Below are 17,374 nucleotides of genomic sequence, written 5' to 3'. Positions count from 1 at the left end.
CATAGCAGGTTGCCAGCGGTGTCGCTCCAGTGCTGTACGGACGGTGCCGGGATCCTCTGCTCATGACTGCAGTCACGAACGGAGGATCCTCTACATGCGACTGCTGCCGCGAGTAGAGGATCCCGGCACCGTTTGCACGGCGCTGGAGCGATGCCACCGGCAAACTGCATGCCTTGTCACCCCTGGAGACGTGGCACCGGGAGCGAACCGCCCTCCGCCCCCCCCCCCATTGCTATGCCACTGATCTTATCCTGCCTCACTCAACTTTTTAAAGCTAAACTTATTCTAACCTATCCTCATAGGGGAAGCTTTTCCTCATAGTAAGTAAGGCATTGGAATAAAGCAGTGATTCTCAGAGGATGTGGCAAGGGAGGATGGCGGGAAGATTCAACAACAATCAAAGAAACATTTAAACAATATAAATCAAGCACTGCTAGTTGTTGTTCTTTTTGTTTTCCAACGTTATTTATTACTGATTAGAAAATCGGTGTTGCACAAGCAAATCTTTATTTTGAGTGTGTGGCCCAGAGGAAAATGGTTGAGAGCTCATGGAATAAAATATCCTAAGGGCCACCAATGGCATGTTTTGACAGTGGTCAGCAGCAAACATTCTCCCTAACATACTAAAACACGCTTCTGCTTTAAAACTTACCACCACAGGGGAGAAAACATCCATTTTTAAATAGAGGCTGAATCAATCTGGAAAAAGGTAGAATTCTACCAGAAAGCTGATACGAGTGCAAAAAAGATTTTGATGTCCACAATTGGTGATCACACACTGCATGGAACATAGTCCTAGTTTTAAAATCCTACTGGAAAATGTGGACCTTGTTCAACTACTTGTCTGAAAGTTAGATACTAGTTCTGAAAGCACAACTTTTTCCTGAAGCCTGAGGCTGACTGGGGAGTCTTCTGCTGCTCCCCTGCTCCCTCCCACCATCCAGAAACTAATTTCCTAATGCATTTAGAAGGGTGGGCTGACTCAGAGGCTGCTCTCAAGTGACGTACCTCCCAAGAAAAACAACTGTTCTTGTTAAGCGTTCAGCATGCCCCACCTACTGCTACTTATTTTGAGAGACTGGTAGATTTCCGGGCACACAGAGAGACCTGACGTACGAAAGAAGAGAGTCTTTGAAAAGCAGTCCAAATAAAGGTAAGTTGTTTCATCTTTTAAAATGAATTTACAGGGCTTACAGCTGCTCAGCCACATCCTGGCTACTCTTAATTTCTACCTTAATTTCTACAGTTCAGTTGTCAGCAGCATAAGAAGCCAATATTCTAGATGCTGTGATTTTCTTTCTTCCTTCCGCTCCCAAATGGCATCTTCAACATCCTGCTGTCTTTCTATAGGTCCTGAATGTTCATATTTATTAAATCTGCGTCATTAAATTATACCGAGTCCTTGCAGCTGCTATGTTGCATAAATCGTAGACATGCCTGCCAATTCCCTTTTATTTTTAAGCTGCTCTGAATGGAGACATTATTTGGAAGGGTGTCCGTTCATGTTAGGATCAGAGTGCCGGGTTGCCTAATGATGTCGTAGCATTAAATGAGCAATGGAGGCAAAAGGATTTCCCTTGGTTTGCAGTTTGAGGCGGTCGTATTTCATTGCATAACGCAACAGAAAAACCGTCTGGGGGTTTATTCTGTGAGTGCTCTGCATTTACAAAGCTTTTAAGGCAGCTGTTGACAGGATGTTTTAAATCCTTGCTGTCTTCACCAGCCATTATAAAAAATATCCCAAAATAATAGCATATATGGGGTGCAATAAATTTCTGAAACTATGTCAGATTGTAGAGACTTCTCAGCAAAGAGGAACTCCTTTTATATCAAGGAAGAAATGGAAGATAACATAGAGCATGACATGTAAACATGACCACAAGATCCTTCCGTTTGGGTTTTTAATAAAACCTGCCTTTGTAGCTGCTTCTAAACTCAGGGGAAAGAGCAGAATTCTACACATTTTATTTTCCCACAATTCTGGGGATATACAGTACACGCCTGCATGCACACACATTCCAAGTAGTTTCAGGATAATTTGATTAGATTAATCCTGGTTTTGTAAAAATGGGAGGAAATTGACCCCACCCCTCTGCACTGTTACTACATGCCAAATCTTACTGCTTTACCACCAATTGTGTGCTGCGCAATTAGGGCACCAGTGTGGGGTTGTATCCAATGGCATGCTTGTATTGCTTCTAGACACAGTTTATATTTCATGCATTTTCCTTACAATATATTCACCATACCTTCACCATCCCCAACGCCCAACTATCGACCCCAGATTATGCAAAATGAGCTTCTATAATTCCCTGCTTGATTGTCTTCTTAGCTCTTAGGAACTACTGTATATATCTTCATCTAAGGCAGGGGGCCCCAAACTATGGCCCTGGGGGCCAGATGTGGCCCAATTGCCTTCTAAATGGTCCAGGAATCAGCGTGTTTTTACATGAGTAGAATGTGTCCTTTTATTTAAAATGCATCTCTGGGTTATTTGTGGGGCATAGGAATTCATTCATATTTTTTTTTCCAAAATATAGTCCGCCCCCCCCCCACAAGGTCTGAGGGACAGTGGACCGGCCCCCTGCTGAAAAAGTTTGCTGACCCCTGATCTAAGGGTTCAGCCGGTAGCCACAGCTACAAAGCATTAACTGGCCAGAACATTAGCCAATGGGTAACAAGAAAAAAGGCTGTGTGCAGACTCTTGGCATCTATAGGTGATCTATGGATCAATACAGCGCCAACAAACTTGTTGATCCCCCCAGAACAAGCCTTTACAGGATAACGCTTGCTCTCTTGGTTTCTGTCTCAATGCATTTCTTCTCTGCCTGTGGAGTTATTGATACAATAACAAGTGGGGCCGGCTGCAACAAAATGGTGCAGTGCATTGGCAGCTCCTAGAGGAGTGTTCCTGGAAGATCTCCAGCCCAGTGGCGGAGCTTCATGCTCTGGCACCGGGGGCGGGAAGCAGGCGGGAGCAGGGCTGGTGCGCGTTCTGGGGGTGTGGTGCACCACCCGCAGGGGCATGGCGTGCATTCTGGGGGGTGTGGTGCACAGCGCGGGTGGGGGGGGGCAGCCAAGATGGAACCCTACTGGGATCGTGCTGCCCGGGGTGCCCCACCCCCTACGCCCCGCCCTTCCTACACCAGTGCTCCAGCCAACCTCAGACACAAGGCACCATTTGGGTTGGTGTTGCTGCTGATGGTGGGAAGAGTTCCAAGAGGAGGAATAGACACCCTCTTTTCTTCTACCATCCTCATGAAACCTTCCCTTGCTCTGCTATGAAGCATTAATGGGATCAGTTCTGGAGTCGATTACCAGCCCTGAAACGTACTGCTTTATTGGGTGCAAGTGGCGGGTGGGAGGTTTCTGAGGAAAGTTTCAAGGACTCATCAGATTATGCAGAAGGGTGGTGGGAGTTCTAAATTTCCTGGTGGGCAACCCTTTAATTAATTATGCCTCCCCCCTAGTATGGCACTGGTGGTCACCACAGCACCCGCCATTATCACCAATGCCCTCTGCCCCGCCTGATTTTTTAAAATGAGTTTTTTTGGGGGAGGGGATGTTCTTGGTGGTTTGTGTGCTGCCTGACTCCCTGCTTTTTGTGAGCATCACATTTTTCTTCTGTGTAACTGGTTTTATGACAGTTAAGGGTAGGTAGCCGTGTTGGTCTGCCATAGTCAAAACAAAATAAAATTCCTTCCAGTAGCACCTTAGAGACCAACTAAGTTTGTTCTTGGTATGTTTGTTTGTTCTTGGTATGAGCTTGGTATGTTTGTTTTGTTCTTGGTATGTTTGTTTGTTCTTGGTATGAGCTAAGTTTGTTCTTGGTATGAGCTTCCATGTGCAGGCACACTTCTTCAGATACCACTTCTTCAGGGTATCTGAAGAAGTGTGCATCTGAAGAAGTGTGCATGCACAGGGTATCTGAAGATGTGTGCATGCACACGAAAGCTCATACCAAGAACAAACTTAATTGGTCTCTAAGGTGCTACTGGAAGGAATTTTTTGTTTTATTTTGTTTTGGTTTTTGACAGTTTCTTGGCATTCCAAAAGGTAGGGAACCTCTGCAAATTTCTACCACCTGAACACTCACTATATGTTGTTAAGGAAAACTGATAATCAGTCCCTTTTTTCATTTTTATCTGCCATCCTCAACAGGCTGTGCCTCTACTGCTGTCAACATTCAATAGGTCCTGGAAGCTAACAGGCCCTGTTGTGGTGTGTGTTTCCCCCCTAAAATCTCTTCTTCTTTGATTTTTACAAACTAATACACTTGTGGATACCTGGGAAGATCTATTCTCTATAGAAGCACTTTATTTTTACTTTTTTGGGTGGCTCCATTTTGCTTCCAAACCTAAGTGCAGAATTAGATGGAAATGCTATTATTAATCTAGCTCTACTGGTGCAATTTCCAGAGCAAGATAACAAAGTCAAAATGAACCCTGAGGTGCCTGCAGTCTAATTTTAGATAGTGGAGGAGACACATGATTTCGGGGAACTGGGAGGCTAAACAGATTAGTTGTTCATAATATAAAAACACAAAAATACATCACATAGTAACAAAAAAACAAACAAAAAACAATACCCTCACAGTTTAAAAGGCCATAGATTGTTTAATTTGCCAAAGGCCTGGGAGAAGGTGAATGTTTTTGCCTGGTGCTTGAAGCTATGTAACAAAGGCCATATGTAACCTTGCAAGTGTTGTAAGAATTTCAAGGTCTTTCTCATATATATATATGAGAAATTCCATTTTGACTCCTAGCTGGCCAAGTGTTTTCATCTGCAGGGAGGGGGTGAGAAGTCTCTGCCCAGAGCCGTCTCATCCATAGAGGCCGGTGGCGCAGGGCGCCGGGCACCCCAGGGGCGCCCCCGCGAGCCCGCCGGCATACCGGGCTCCCCCTCCCCAACCCGCCCCCACGGGCAGGCGGGCACTCGCGTGCCGGCGGGCGGGCGGGCTGTAAGCCACCCGCCCTCGCCTCCCAGAGCCCCAGCTGGAGCGCTGAAGCGGCGCGGGGCTTTGCGCGACCTTCCAGCACTCCAGCTGGGGCTCTGGGAGGCGAGGGCGGCCGGCTTGCAGCCCGCCCTCCCACTGGTGCGCGAGCGCCTGTCCGCCCGCCCCTCATCCTCCGCCCGCTGGAGCGCGGGCGCCCGCTCCAACGCCACGCCCCTCATCCCCCGCTCGCCCACCCCCCCTCCCGAGGGGCGGCCAGCGCGGGAGGGAGGCGGGCAGAGAGGCGGCAGGCTGGGGGCGGCGAGGGATCGCTGCGCCAGGGCGGCCGATCCCTCTAAGACGGGCCTGTCTCTGCCTGAGGATGGGCCATTTCCCTCACAAAGGACAGCCATTAGCCCTACCGGCCAGGGAGGAAACCTTTTGTTTTGCAGAAATGTGCGTCTGGGAGGGGTCAAGGAGAGATGGCACAGGTGTGGAAAATTCTCAAGTTACCTCAAGTTACCTCCTCTGACCCTCCCCAATTTGTGATGTAGCTCTGATGTATCTGGGGGTGGTGGTCTTGGGTTACACCTCTTCTGTGATTGGATGCTGTTTCTGGGGGTGGGCTAGACTCCAGGAGGGATTTTGAAATGTCTTTATAAGAGCATGCTTGCTTTGTTCTGGGTCTTTTCCCCTGAAAATCACCGCTGTTGCAACAGCTTCAATAAAGATCAATGCTTTGCTTCTCAATCTTCTCTGGTTGGCCTCTGTTTTTTACTCCTACCAATGGAGAACCTGCAAAGGACTTTGCAAGGGCTCTTGTATACCCCATAAGGGAATAAGGGCAGATTTTTTCTTATTACACAAGCCATACTAAAGTTCCAGGATACTCTTGAATCCCTCTTTAAAAACAATGACAGTTTGAAGGCACCCATGTTTCACTGGCTACAACAGAATATTTATTTCAGCAGGGTGGAGGGGACCCCATGGGGACTGGGGAAGGCCTCTGAGGGTGCACTTGATCCCACGAGTGCCACTTGGAAAACCCTGTCCCAGATCTCTCTGATTGTGAGCAATCAAATCTACAGTTTTCATCTGGAGAGCTGGGTGGAGTTTCCTCTCCTTGGCTAAAAAGCAATTTGGTTATTTGAGCAAAAGCCAGACTTCTGGCATATCTGTATTGTACGTATCAGCAATTAGTGTTCATGTTTATATTACTGTGAGAAGCAGACCTCATGGATCGTGCTGCTAAGCTCAGCACGGAGGTGCTTCTTGCAGGTTTATTCTATGGTTCCTGCAAAACCTCAGAAGAGTAGACAAGAGTCAGGTTTCTACAGAGCGTGGGCAGGGCTGAGTATACATCTTGCAGCTGGTCTAGAAACTCCTGTTGCAAGTTCTTCTTTTGCATGTTTTGAGTACTTTAAACAAGTTTGGCTTGCACAGATGGTTTGGATGGTTATGAGCTGGTAGTTTGTTGGAGAGGTGTGTCCATTCAGTGGGATTATGTGGATTTGTGGTCAGTTGTGTGGCTGAGGGGTAAAAGTAGGACATGCGAGGGGGGCTGGGTTTGAACATTAGGTTGTGGCTGTTGTTCACAGTAAATGCCCTAATCTTGCTGTGGAATGGCAAGTTTCCCCATCTCTAGAAAAAGAGGCATATTAATTCACATTTCAGGGTTGTTGTTGTTTTTTGATAAACTGTTCCCTCTATGCAGGTATCACCAAGGAATAGATGAGTTCTGAGTCATATCCAGTCGGAATCAGGCCAAGTTTTTGATCACTTGCACTCTAACCACCAGTCAAAACAAAATCGAAAATTCTTTCTAGTAGCACCTTAGAGACCAACTGAGTTTGTTCCTGGTATGAGCTTTCGTGTGCATGCACACTTCTTCAGATACACTGAAACAGAAGTCACCAGATCCTTAAATATAGTGGGGGAGTGGGGAGGGGTATTACTCAGAAGGGTGGTGGGAATGGGTGATAGGCTGATAAGTGTGGAAAACCTGTTGACGACTCTAAACGGCTGCAGTTAGTCTTTCAGGGAAATGCAAGGGGTGAGATGGCTAAAGATGGCTTTGTTATGTATAATGAGATAAGAATCCAATGTCTTTGTTCAAACCAGGTTTCTCCATGGTTTTAAGTTTGGTGATTAGTTGCAATTCAGCCACTTCTCTTTCCAGTCTATTTCTGAAATTTCTTTGTATTAAGACAGCTACTTTGAGATCTTTTATAGAATGTCCTGGGAGATTGAAGTGTTCTCCTACTGGTTTCTCTGTCTTGTGATTCCTGATATCAGATTTATGTCCATTTATCCTTTGGCGTAGGGTTTGGCCTGTTTGTCCAATATAGAGAGCTGAAGGGCACTGTTGGCATTTGATTGCATACACAATGTTGGAAGATGAGCAATTAAATAGTCCTGAGATGGTGTGTTTGATGTTGTTGGGACCAGTAATGGTGTTATCCGGGTTTATGTGGCAGCAAAGTTGGCATCTGGGTTTATTGCAGGCTCTGGTACCAGTGTCCATGTTGAGTCCTGTTTTTGTATTATTGTGGGTGAGGAGCTGTTTGAGATTGGGTGGCTGTTTGTATGCGATGAAGGGTCTTCCTCCCAGAGCTTGAGAAAGAGAACTGTCATTGTCTAGGAGAGGTTGTAGATCTCTGATGATGCGTTGTACTGTTTTAACTTGGGAGCTGTATGTGATGACTAGTGGTGTTCTGTTATTTTCTTTTTTGGGTCTGTCTTGCAGCAAGTTCTCTCTGGGTATCAGTCTGGCTCTGTCGATCTGTTGTTTAACTTCATCAGGTGGATATTTTAGTTCTAATTTAGTTCTCTTTCTCAAGCTCTGGGAGCCATCTTTAGCCATCTCACCCCTTGCATTTCCCTGCAAGACTAACTGCAGCCGTTTAGAGTCGTCAACAGGTTTTCCACACTTATCAGCCTATCACCCATTCCCACCACCCTTCTGAGTAATACCCCTCCCCACTCCCCCACTATATTTAAGGATCTGGTGACTTCTGTTTCAGTGTATCTGAAGAAGTGTGCATGCACACGAAAGCTCATACCAGGAACAAACTCAGTTGGTCTCTAAGGTGCTACTAGAAAGAATTTTCGATTTTGTTTTGACTATGGCAGACCAACACGGCTACCCACCTGTAACTCTAACCACCAGGCATGCCAACTCTATGCGGCCAAAGGCACCTTGGCCCTCTCCATCTTCAGTTGGTCCTACACTCATTGCACCCATCTGGCACATTGGTCCTACACACATGGCACCCATCTGACATGCACCACAGGTCCAGTGGCCGGCTTCTCCCAAGTGCTTGGCTCCTTGTATCATGGATGCGTCGTCACATGGGCGCAATGCACGGCACTTGTGACGTCGCACGTGTGCAACAAGTGCCCCCCCCATCTTGGTGGCAACCCGGTGCCTCTGCTAACCACTATCCCAATAGGCTCATCTCTGTCAGCTTCCCTAGAAAATGAAGGGCGGTGGAAGAGGGCAGTTAGGAAAAATTGTATCAACAGCCCCGGTCAATTCCAAATTCCAGAACTCAATCATGGTCCAAACAAAAAGCCTAGCATATCAGCTTGGAAGCCAATTCAACTCAACAGCCTCCCATTAGACCTTTCTTTCCACACACTTTGTCTTGGGTTTGACTAGCTCAGGCTAGTTAGAATGCCGGAGGTGACTTGCAATTCCTTGGAACCATCCACAGCCCATGGGTATGTAAAGTTGTTTGCCTCTGCTCCAGTTTAGGCACTTCTTTAGGGATAAGTGCCAAAGGCCCTCCCTTCCACCCCATCAAGGCCCAGCACATGATTACCAAGAATGGATGACTCTCTTCAACAAGCAGAGGCATGACCAGAAAACAGAATATCTGCCCTGCTGGCAATCCTGGAGGAACTTTTAGAGGAACACAATGTCCCCATTGTTAGGAGGGTGCAAATGAAAAGAAAGGGGGGTGAGGGAGCGGGATAAACAGCGGATTGAGAGCAAGTGCCTAGGAAGGAGGGAACATTATGCAATCAAAACAAGCTCTTCCTGATAGCTACTCTGAGTGGAAGTTGGAATACCAAGATGATACAGAAACGCCCTGCTGTCTAGAATAAAACACCACAGCACTGTCTTATCTTCCTAACCCATATAAGGAGGGCCACTTTATCTTCTGCTTTGCCCTTGACATTCCTGTTATGGCTCAATATGGCAAGCAATGCTTTACCCAGAACATAAATTACTGGTATAATCCAAATCAGAGATGGCCAATGCCTTCAATGGAGACAGAACTTCCTGGGCTCTTGCGGGATACAGGCCCCTGGGAAATGTGCTGATTCTGACTCAGCTTGTGGGCTCTGAACAAAGCAATAAAGGATTCCACCAAATCATGCTAAATAATAATGTAGTGGTACCTTCGTTCTCAAACTTAATCTATTCCAGAAGTCCATTCCAAAACCAAAGCGTTCCAAAACCAAGGCGCGCTTTCCCATAGAAAGTAATGCAAAACAGATTAATCTGTTCCAGACTTTTAATAACAACCCCTAAAACAGCAATTTAACATGGATTTTACTATTTAACGAGACCATTGATCCATAAAATGAAAGCAATAAGCAGTGTACTGCAGTCACTCACTCAATCAATCAATCAATCAATCAATCAACCAACCAGTAGCTGAACTGGGTTCTACACAGTCACAAAAACAAAACAAAAAGCCACAATGCAAAATAAATAGCAAAAACAGACAGACCTCAGCGTAACACTCAAATCGGAAGTGTAACACTCAAAACGGAGCACGTTTGGCTTCCGAAAAACGTTCGCAAACCGGAACACTTACTTCCAGGTTTGCAGTGTTCGGTTCCAAGTTGTTTGAGTACCAAGGCGTTTGAGAACCAAGGTACCACTGTAGATGTGAAGCAAAGCTGTGAACCTGCTGTGGCCAACAGTGATTGCGTGCATCTCATTGCAACTTGCAGTTGAGAAAATCAAAACACCAGAAGAGCTTGGCTGCAGGATCAGACCAAAGGCACATGCAGCCCAGCATCCTCTCCACACAGTGGCCAGATGCCCATGGGAAGCCCACAAGCAGGGCCTGAGTGCAACAACACTCTCCCCATAGGCTTGGTGAGGTGGTGCGAGTTCTCTGTAAAGCTTGCTAGGACTTGGAAAACCCCACTTCTCCTGCCGGAAAAGTGTAAGCTGATTATGGTGAATCTGGGGGAAAGGGCAATCTGCACCAGCTCATTGGCACTGGCCCCAAAGCCTCTGGAACAATTTAAAAGGTTGGAAGGAGAAGAGGAATGGAGCTTTGTTTCTACGCTAAAACACACTGCCTCAAAGCAGGGGGCTTTGGTCTTTCTGAGCATTTGTGTATTGAACTGTATTTTTCCCCTTGAGAGGATTCTCCAGTGCTTAATTTCTTTCCAATACAAATATGGGTGGGCATATTGCGATTGCTCAGGAGTAAGGGAAATGCACTTTGCACATGCTTAAGGTATCTCTGTTACACTTTATTTACCAAGCCTTTGATTTTCCAATGGGTTCAACGTATTTTTTAAATTATATTTTGGTTCCCCTGTCTGTGGATGCATTTGCAATTTTGTAAAAGGACCTCATTTCACAGCGTGCTTCTAACAACGAGAGATGGAGGGTAGTGAGTGAGATACTTGATCCATTTGATCACCAGGGCTGCCTTTTTGACAACACATTTAATCAGTTCCACTATAAACCATAGTGGTTCATACGTGTATGCACTCAAATGTTGCGAAACTTTGGGATCTATGTACTGACTATCACAGTAATAATGTGGTGTTTTTGCAAAATAAAATTCTGCTATAGCTTCAACAGGAATTTATATAACTGGGAGATAGATGGAGCTGAGTGGATTTGGGGAGAGGATTAACTATGGTATATATTTTGGTATATGCAGTAGTGTTGGAAAACACCAAATTGGCAAGTTGGTGGTTTTCTTTTTTCTTTTTTTAAAATATATTTATTAAAATTTTCAAAGGAAAAACAACAATAAAACAAACAAATACAAAACAATACAACCATAAAAAAGAAAACAAACCTACAATAAAAACAACAACAAAAAACTATTACTATCATTTACTTCTATCCTTTACATTGTATCTTGACTTCCTCCCCTCTCCACTTCTTGCGTTCCTTGTCAATCATCTTTAGTAATTTCTTACCATCTTAAAATATCTTGCTTTACTATACAAAATCATTGGTCTTATCTAATATCTTAACTCATTTCTCACAATTCCCATACACTTAACCAAATTCTAAATCTACAGTCTAGCTTTTCTTCCAAATTATATGTAATTTTCAATCATACAATAATTTTAAAGATACAATTTAAATTTCTTCCACTCTTCTTCCACTGCGTCGTCCCTCCGGTCACGAAGTTTCCCGGTCATCTCAGCAAGCTCCATATAGTCCATCATTTTCATCTGCCATTCTTCAATCGTTGGTATTTCTTCTGTCTTCCAGTTCTTAGCTATCAAAATTCTAGCTGCTGTTGTGGCACACATAAATAAAGTTCTATCACATTTAGGAATTTCTTGGCCTAGGATGCCCAGTAAAAAGGCTTCTGGTTTCTTTTTAAATGTGTTTTTCAACACCTTTTTCATTTCATTATAAATTTTTTCCCAGAAGTCTTTTACCTTTGGGCACATCCACCACATATGGAAGAAGGTTCCTTCTGTTTGTTTACATTTCCAGCACTTATTACTTTGTCCATGATACATTTTGCCAATTTCACAGGGGTCAAATACCACCTATACATCATCTTCATTATATTCTCTCTGAGCAAATTACATGCTGAAAATTTTATACCGGTTTTCCACAATTTTTCCCAATCCTCCAACATGATGTGCCCCACATCCTTTGCTCAATCTATCATTGTTGATTTAACCATTTCATCTTTAGTATGCCACTCCATCAATAAATTATACATTCTGGAAAGATTTTTAATCTTTGGCTCTATCAATTCTGTCTCCAACTTGGATTTTTCTAACTGAAAACCAATTTTTCTATCTGACTTACATGTCTCATTTAGCTGATAATATTGCAGCCAGTCCGTTACATGTCCTTTCAATTGTTCATATGATTTCAATTTTAAATATTCTCCTTCTTGTATCAAAATGTCACTGTATTTTGGCCATTGTCTATCCATATTTGCTCTTTTGTGGGCTTTTGCTTCTAACAGTGACAACCATCTGGGCGTTTTCTTTTCTAACAAATCTTTATACTTCATCCATACTTTAAAAAGGGACTTCCTAATTATATGTGTTTTAAAACCTTTGTGAGCCTTGATCTTATCATACCAAAGATATGCATGCCATCCAAACACATTATCATGTCCTTCCAAATCTAATACATCAGCATTTTCTAACGTAAACCAATCTTTCAACCAACAAAATAAATCCTTAAATCTGGCAGGGAAAATCCACCTCTTTCCTTTGAATCAGTTAAAATCTTATACTTAATTTTTGGTTTCTTTCCCTGCCAGATAAATTTCGACAAATCCTTTTGCCACCTTTTAAAACAATCCATCTTATCAATGATTGATAATGATTGGAATAAAAATAACATTTTCGGCAATACATTCATCTTTACTACTGAAATTCGACCTGATATAGATAATTTCAAATTTGTCCAAATTTCTAAATCTCTTTTGATCTCCTTCCATATTTTTTCGTAATTGTCTTTATAAAGATTTATATTTTTTACAGTCATGTTAATGCCCAGATATTTAACCTTCTTTACAAAGCTTAGCCCTGTAACAGTTTGTAGTCTATTTCTTTCCTCCAATGTCAATTTTTTTTACCAACACTTCGGCTTTATTCAATTTGAAGCCTGCTACTTGCCCAAATTCTTGTATTATTTCCAGTGATTTTACTGCACTGTGCTCAGGGTCTTGTAAGGTCAACACTAAATCATCAGCGAAGGCTCTCAATTTATATTCCTTCTCTCCCACCCTTATTTCTTTGATCTCTTCATCCTTTCTTATCATGTTCAGCAGGACCTCCAGGACTGTAATAAATAAAAGCAGGGATAGCGGGCACCCTTGTCTGGTTCCTTTTTCAATTCTAATCTCTTCTGACAGCACGTTGTTTATAATAATATTTGCTCTGTGCTCAAAGTAAATTGCCTTTAAACCATTCATAAAATTTTCTCCTACTTCCATTCTGCCAAAATTTTGTTTCATAAATCTCCATGAAACATTGTCAAAGGCCTTCTCTGCGTCAATAAACATCAATATAGCTCTTGTATTGATTTTCTTGTCCAATCTTTCTAGTATATCCACTAAATTACTAATATTACTATTCATATGTCTTCCAGGTAAAAAACCTGCTTGTTCATTGTGGATACATTCTTTCAATACTCTTTTCAATCTTATGGCCAGTATATTTGCAAATATTTTGTAATCCACATTTAATAAGGAGATTGGTCGATAATTTTTCATTTGAGTCGTATCTGTGTCTGGTTTTGGTATCAGAGTTACTGGTATATAGGCATCTTTCCACGACTCAGGTGCCCTGCTTCCCCTTAATATCTCATTGCATACTTCCATCATCCATTCCTTCAAAGTTTTGTAGTATTTTGCTGTAAATCCATCCGGTCCCGGGGCCTTGCCCAGCTGCATATGATCTATTGCTTCCTCAACTTCTTGTCTTGTAATTGGGTGGTTGAGTATTATTTTTTTGTCCTCTGGTATTTTGTGCAGTCCATTTTTATCCAAAAACTGTTGTATTTTGTCTATATTCTGATTGTCTTCTTTGTACAGTTGCTTGTAAAATTTCTGAAAGCATCTTCTGATCTCCTTTGGGTTCTCTATATTTTTATCCTCTACTATTATATTGGTAATTGTATTTTGTTTCTGTCTCTTTTTTTAATTGCCAAGCCAGTAATTTTCCACATTTATTTGCAGATTCAAAAGTCTTTTGCCTCATTAATTTTATTTTCCATTCTATCTCCTGATTTATTAAATTAGAATATTGCACCTGGAGAACCTTTATTTCCTTTTGTGTCTGTTGGTCCTTCAGCTTGCTTCTCAGTTTTTTCTCTTTTTCTTTAATTTTCATCAAAACCGAATCTTTTTTAATATTCTGCTCCTTCATTCTTACTGCATTCTGTTGTATAAAAAATCCTCTCATCACTGCTTTGCTTGCGTCCCAAATCACCCTCTTTTTCCATTGTTGTATTTAAATTAATGTCAAAATAGTCCTTTAGAGTTTTTTGGGCCTTCTCAATAATTGTTCCATTTCTCAGTAATGAATTGTTCATTCTCTATCTAAACGAACCCTGGGGAGTCAGTCGGCAAGTTGGTGGTTTTCACTGGGCTATTGATGCTGGAATGTGCAAGTTTTCAAGTGACTCAGAATTATTCGTCAAAGAAAGTGGCACAATTTTTAAGAGCTCCTAACTGGCATGAAAGCGAGAAGTTTGCTACTTATATATAACTGAAGTGGACCTACCTTCTGACTTCTGCCTGATGTAATTATTTCCTGTAAGTCAAGTACATTTACACCTGGGCTGTTTTATATCTGCCCCCCCTCAAAAAAAACCCCACCCCTGCCTTCTAAGTTGTATAGACTTTTGTCCGCTGGTGCAGGCATCAACTTAGGAACATAGAAAGTGGCTTTATACCCCATCAGAGTATTGGTACCTCAAGCTCAGGATTGTCTGCACTGGCTTGCACAAGCTGTCCGGGATTTCAAACAGGGTCCATTTCCATTCCTATCTGGAGATGCCAGAGATTGAGCCATGGTCCTTCTACATGCAAAGCGTGTGATCTTTCATTGGGTTACAGCCTCTCCTCTTGTTGGACAGTTGTCAGATTCACATTATTGACACACCCAAAGCCCGCTCAACATATAATGTGTGAGAGAATCATTTTGGAAATACCACCACCATCTATTTGCAATTATATATTCTGCATTTTGTGTTTGTATCCTTGTCTTTTTTCCCCCCTTAAAAAAACTTGATTCCTTTACTTTGTTTTACAGAATAGCCATTATGGGAAAATTCTTGGTGACCTGCTCCATAGCAATTCTCTTTATTCTTCTGCAGACTGAGGTCATTGTCTCTGTTTCGGGAAAAAGCTCATCCAGTAGAAGTAGTAGAAGGCCTAGCAAACCTGCACATCATCGACCTAGCAGACCTGTGGAACATCGACCTAGCAAACCTGTGGAACATCGACCTAGCAGACCTGTGGAACATCGACCTAGCAAACCTGTACAACATCGACCTAGCAAACCTGTACAACATCAGCCTAGCAAACCTGTACACAACCAACCTGTACACAATCCTGCTCCCCCACAACACAACCCTGTTTATCCCCCAGTAAATCCTGGTAAGCCCCCAATCAATCCTGGCAACCCTCCAGCACAAAACCCTGCTTATCCTCCACGCAATCCTGGCAACCCTCCTCCACAAAACCCTGCTTATCCCCCACATAATCCTGGCAACCCTCCTCCACAAAACCCTGCTTATCCCCCACATAATCCTGGCAACCCTCCTCCACAAAATCCTGCCTACCCACCACAAAACCCTGCTTATCCCCCACATAATCCTGGCAACCCTCCTCCACAAAACCCTGCCTACCCACCACAAAACCCTGCTTATCCCCCACATAATCCTGCCAACCCTCCTCCACAAAATCCTGCCTACCCACCACAAAATCCTGGATACCCACCACAAAACCCTGGTAACCCTGCCTACCCACCACAAAACCCTGCTTATCCCCCACGCAATCCTGGCAACCCTCCTCCACAAAACCCTGGATACCCACCACAAAACCCTGGCAACCCTGTTTATCCACCACAAAACCCAGGTTACCCACCCCACAATCCTGGCAACCCACACAATCCTGGTTATCCACCACAAAACCCTGGGTACCCTCAAAACAATCCTGGCAACCCACACAATCCTGGTTATCCACCACAAAACCCTGGGTACCCTCCAAACAATCCTGGTAACCCACACAACCCTGGCTATCCCCAACAAAATCCCGGCTTTCCACAAAACCCTGGTTACCCTAGGCATGGAGAAGGAGGCAGCTGGGGCAAATATGACAGTAAGCCATGGAAGCCTAAGCCACCCAAGCCCAATATGAAACACATGGCAGGATCAGCTCTGGCAGGTGCTGCAGCGGGAGTCGTTGGTGGCTACCTCTTAGGCCGTGCCATGTCCAATATCAATTTTCAGTTTAACAACCGTGATGACGAGCGCTGGTGGCAGGAAAACCGCAACCGTTACTCCGACCAGGTTTACTACCCACAGTACAACCAGCCTGTTCCGCAGGATATCTTTGTGAGAGACTGCACGAATATCACTGTGAGCGAGTATACGGAGCCCAGCGGAAACCAAACGGCAGATGAGATGGAAAGCAGGGTTGTGACGCACGTGGTGCGCGAAATGTGCATAGAGCAGTATCGTACCTACTCTAGCCACGCAGAAGGCGGCTTCAGACGTCCTGGGAGTAGGCCAGAGGGGCCTATGCAGGCCGAGACGGAAGTGAAGCCTGTGGCGGAAGAAGCTATAGCAGGTGCTGTGGCGAAAGACAGATTGGGCAGCTCCATGTCTAACATGCAACTGCATTTCAACGACAGCGATGAGGAGCGATGGTGGAGCGAAAACCGCAATCGTTTTACCAATCCCGTGTTCTACCCAAACTATGGCCGCCCTGTTTCGAAGGATGTCTTTGCGAGTGATTGTGAGAACGCCACCGCAAACTATTACACAAAGCCCACCGGAAACCAAACGGCAGATGAGGTGGAAGCGAGGGTGGTGACGCAAGTGGTGCGGGAGATGTGCAGGGAGCTGTACAGTGATTTCATCCGTCACATGGAAGGAAGCAAATATGACCAGAAGCCAGAAGCGCCGATGCCAACCAAACTCTGGCTGAAGCATGTTCCAGAAGCAGCTAACATTGGCCCTGGAAGCCATGGCAACAGTGCCACGTCTCGCATGCATGACAACACTTTTGCCAAGTCTTCTGTGCTTTCGATTATTGCACTGGTCACTTCTTTCCTGATACCTTGAGGTTGGACAGCCTCCTTAAGCTGCCATTTTGTTGCTGAGACAGGAAATGTCTGGATGTAAAGAGATGTGTTTATATAAAGGAAATGTTTTGTGGAGAGTACATTACCGCTTCTGCATCTGTTACGTGTGCTAATTCTTACTCCTCCAGAGCCGCCTTTGGCACTGCCGCTGTTTCAAAATAGTTCCTAGGGAAAGAGGCCAAGGGTAACCTTGCAGTGAAGGGAACCTCCCCAGCCCAGCCCACATGAATCAAGCCATGTCCTTTTTCATAGCTAGTCAAGTATATTCAGTGTATAAACATGAACAAGTTAATGGAAACATGGAGAAAAACACATCTTTTGCCAGACTACTCCTGTTACATAGGCTCTTCAGTGAAACCTGCATAGCTTTGACAT

At 44.0% G+C, this 17,374-nt stretch overlaps 1 protein-coding gene across 1 annotated transcript; it reads left to right on the top strand.

The window, feature by feature from the left end:
* Window positions 1–1,055: 1,055 nt before the first annotated feature.
* Window positions 1,056–17,079, top strand: LOC117060014 (basic salivary proline-rich protein 1-like). Its single transcript, XM_033172050.1, has 2 exons — window positions 1,056–1,153; window positions 14,942–17,079. The coding sequence occupies exon 2, from the start codon at window positions 14,952–14,954 to the stop codon at window positions 16,977–16,979; it is 2,028 nt and encodes a 675-aa protein (XP_033027941.1). The 5' UTR covers window positions 1,056–1,153; window positions 14,942–14,951; the 3' UTR covers window positions 16,980–17,079.
* Window positions 17,080–17,374: the final 295 nt, after the last annotated feature.

Source organism: Lacerta agilis, chromosome 15 (assembly GCF_009819535.1).
Source record: "Lacerta agilis isolate rLacAgi1 chromosome 15, rLacAgi1.pri, whole genome shotgun sequence".
Lineage (NCBI taxonomy): Eukaryota > Metazoa > Chordata > Lepidosauria > Squamata > Lacertidae > Lacerta > Lacerta agilis.
This window is presented reverse-complemented; position numbering and strand designations above follow the sequence as displayed.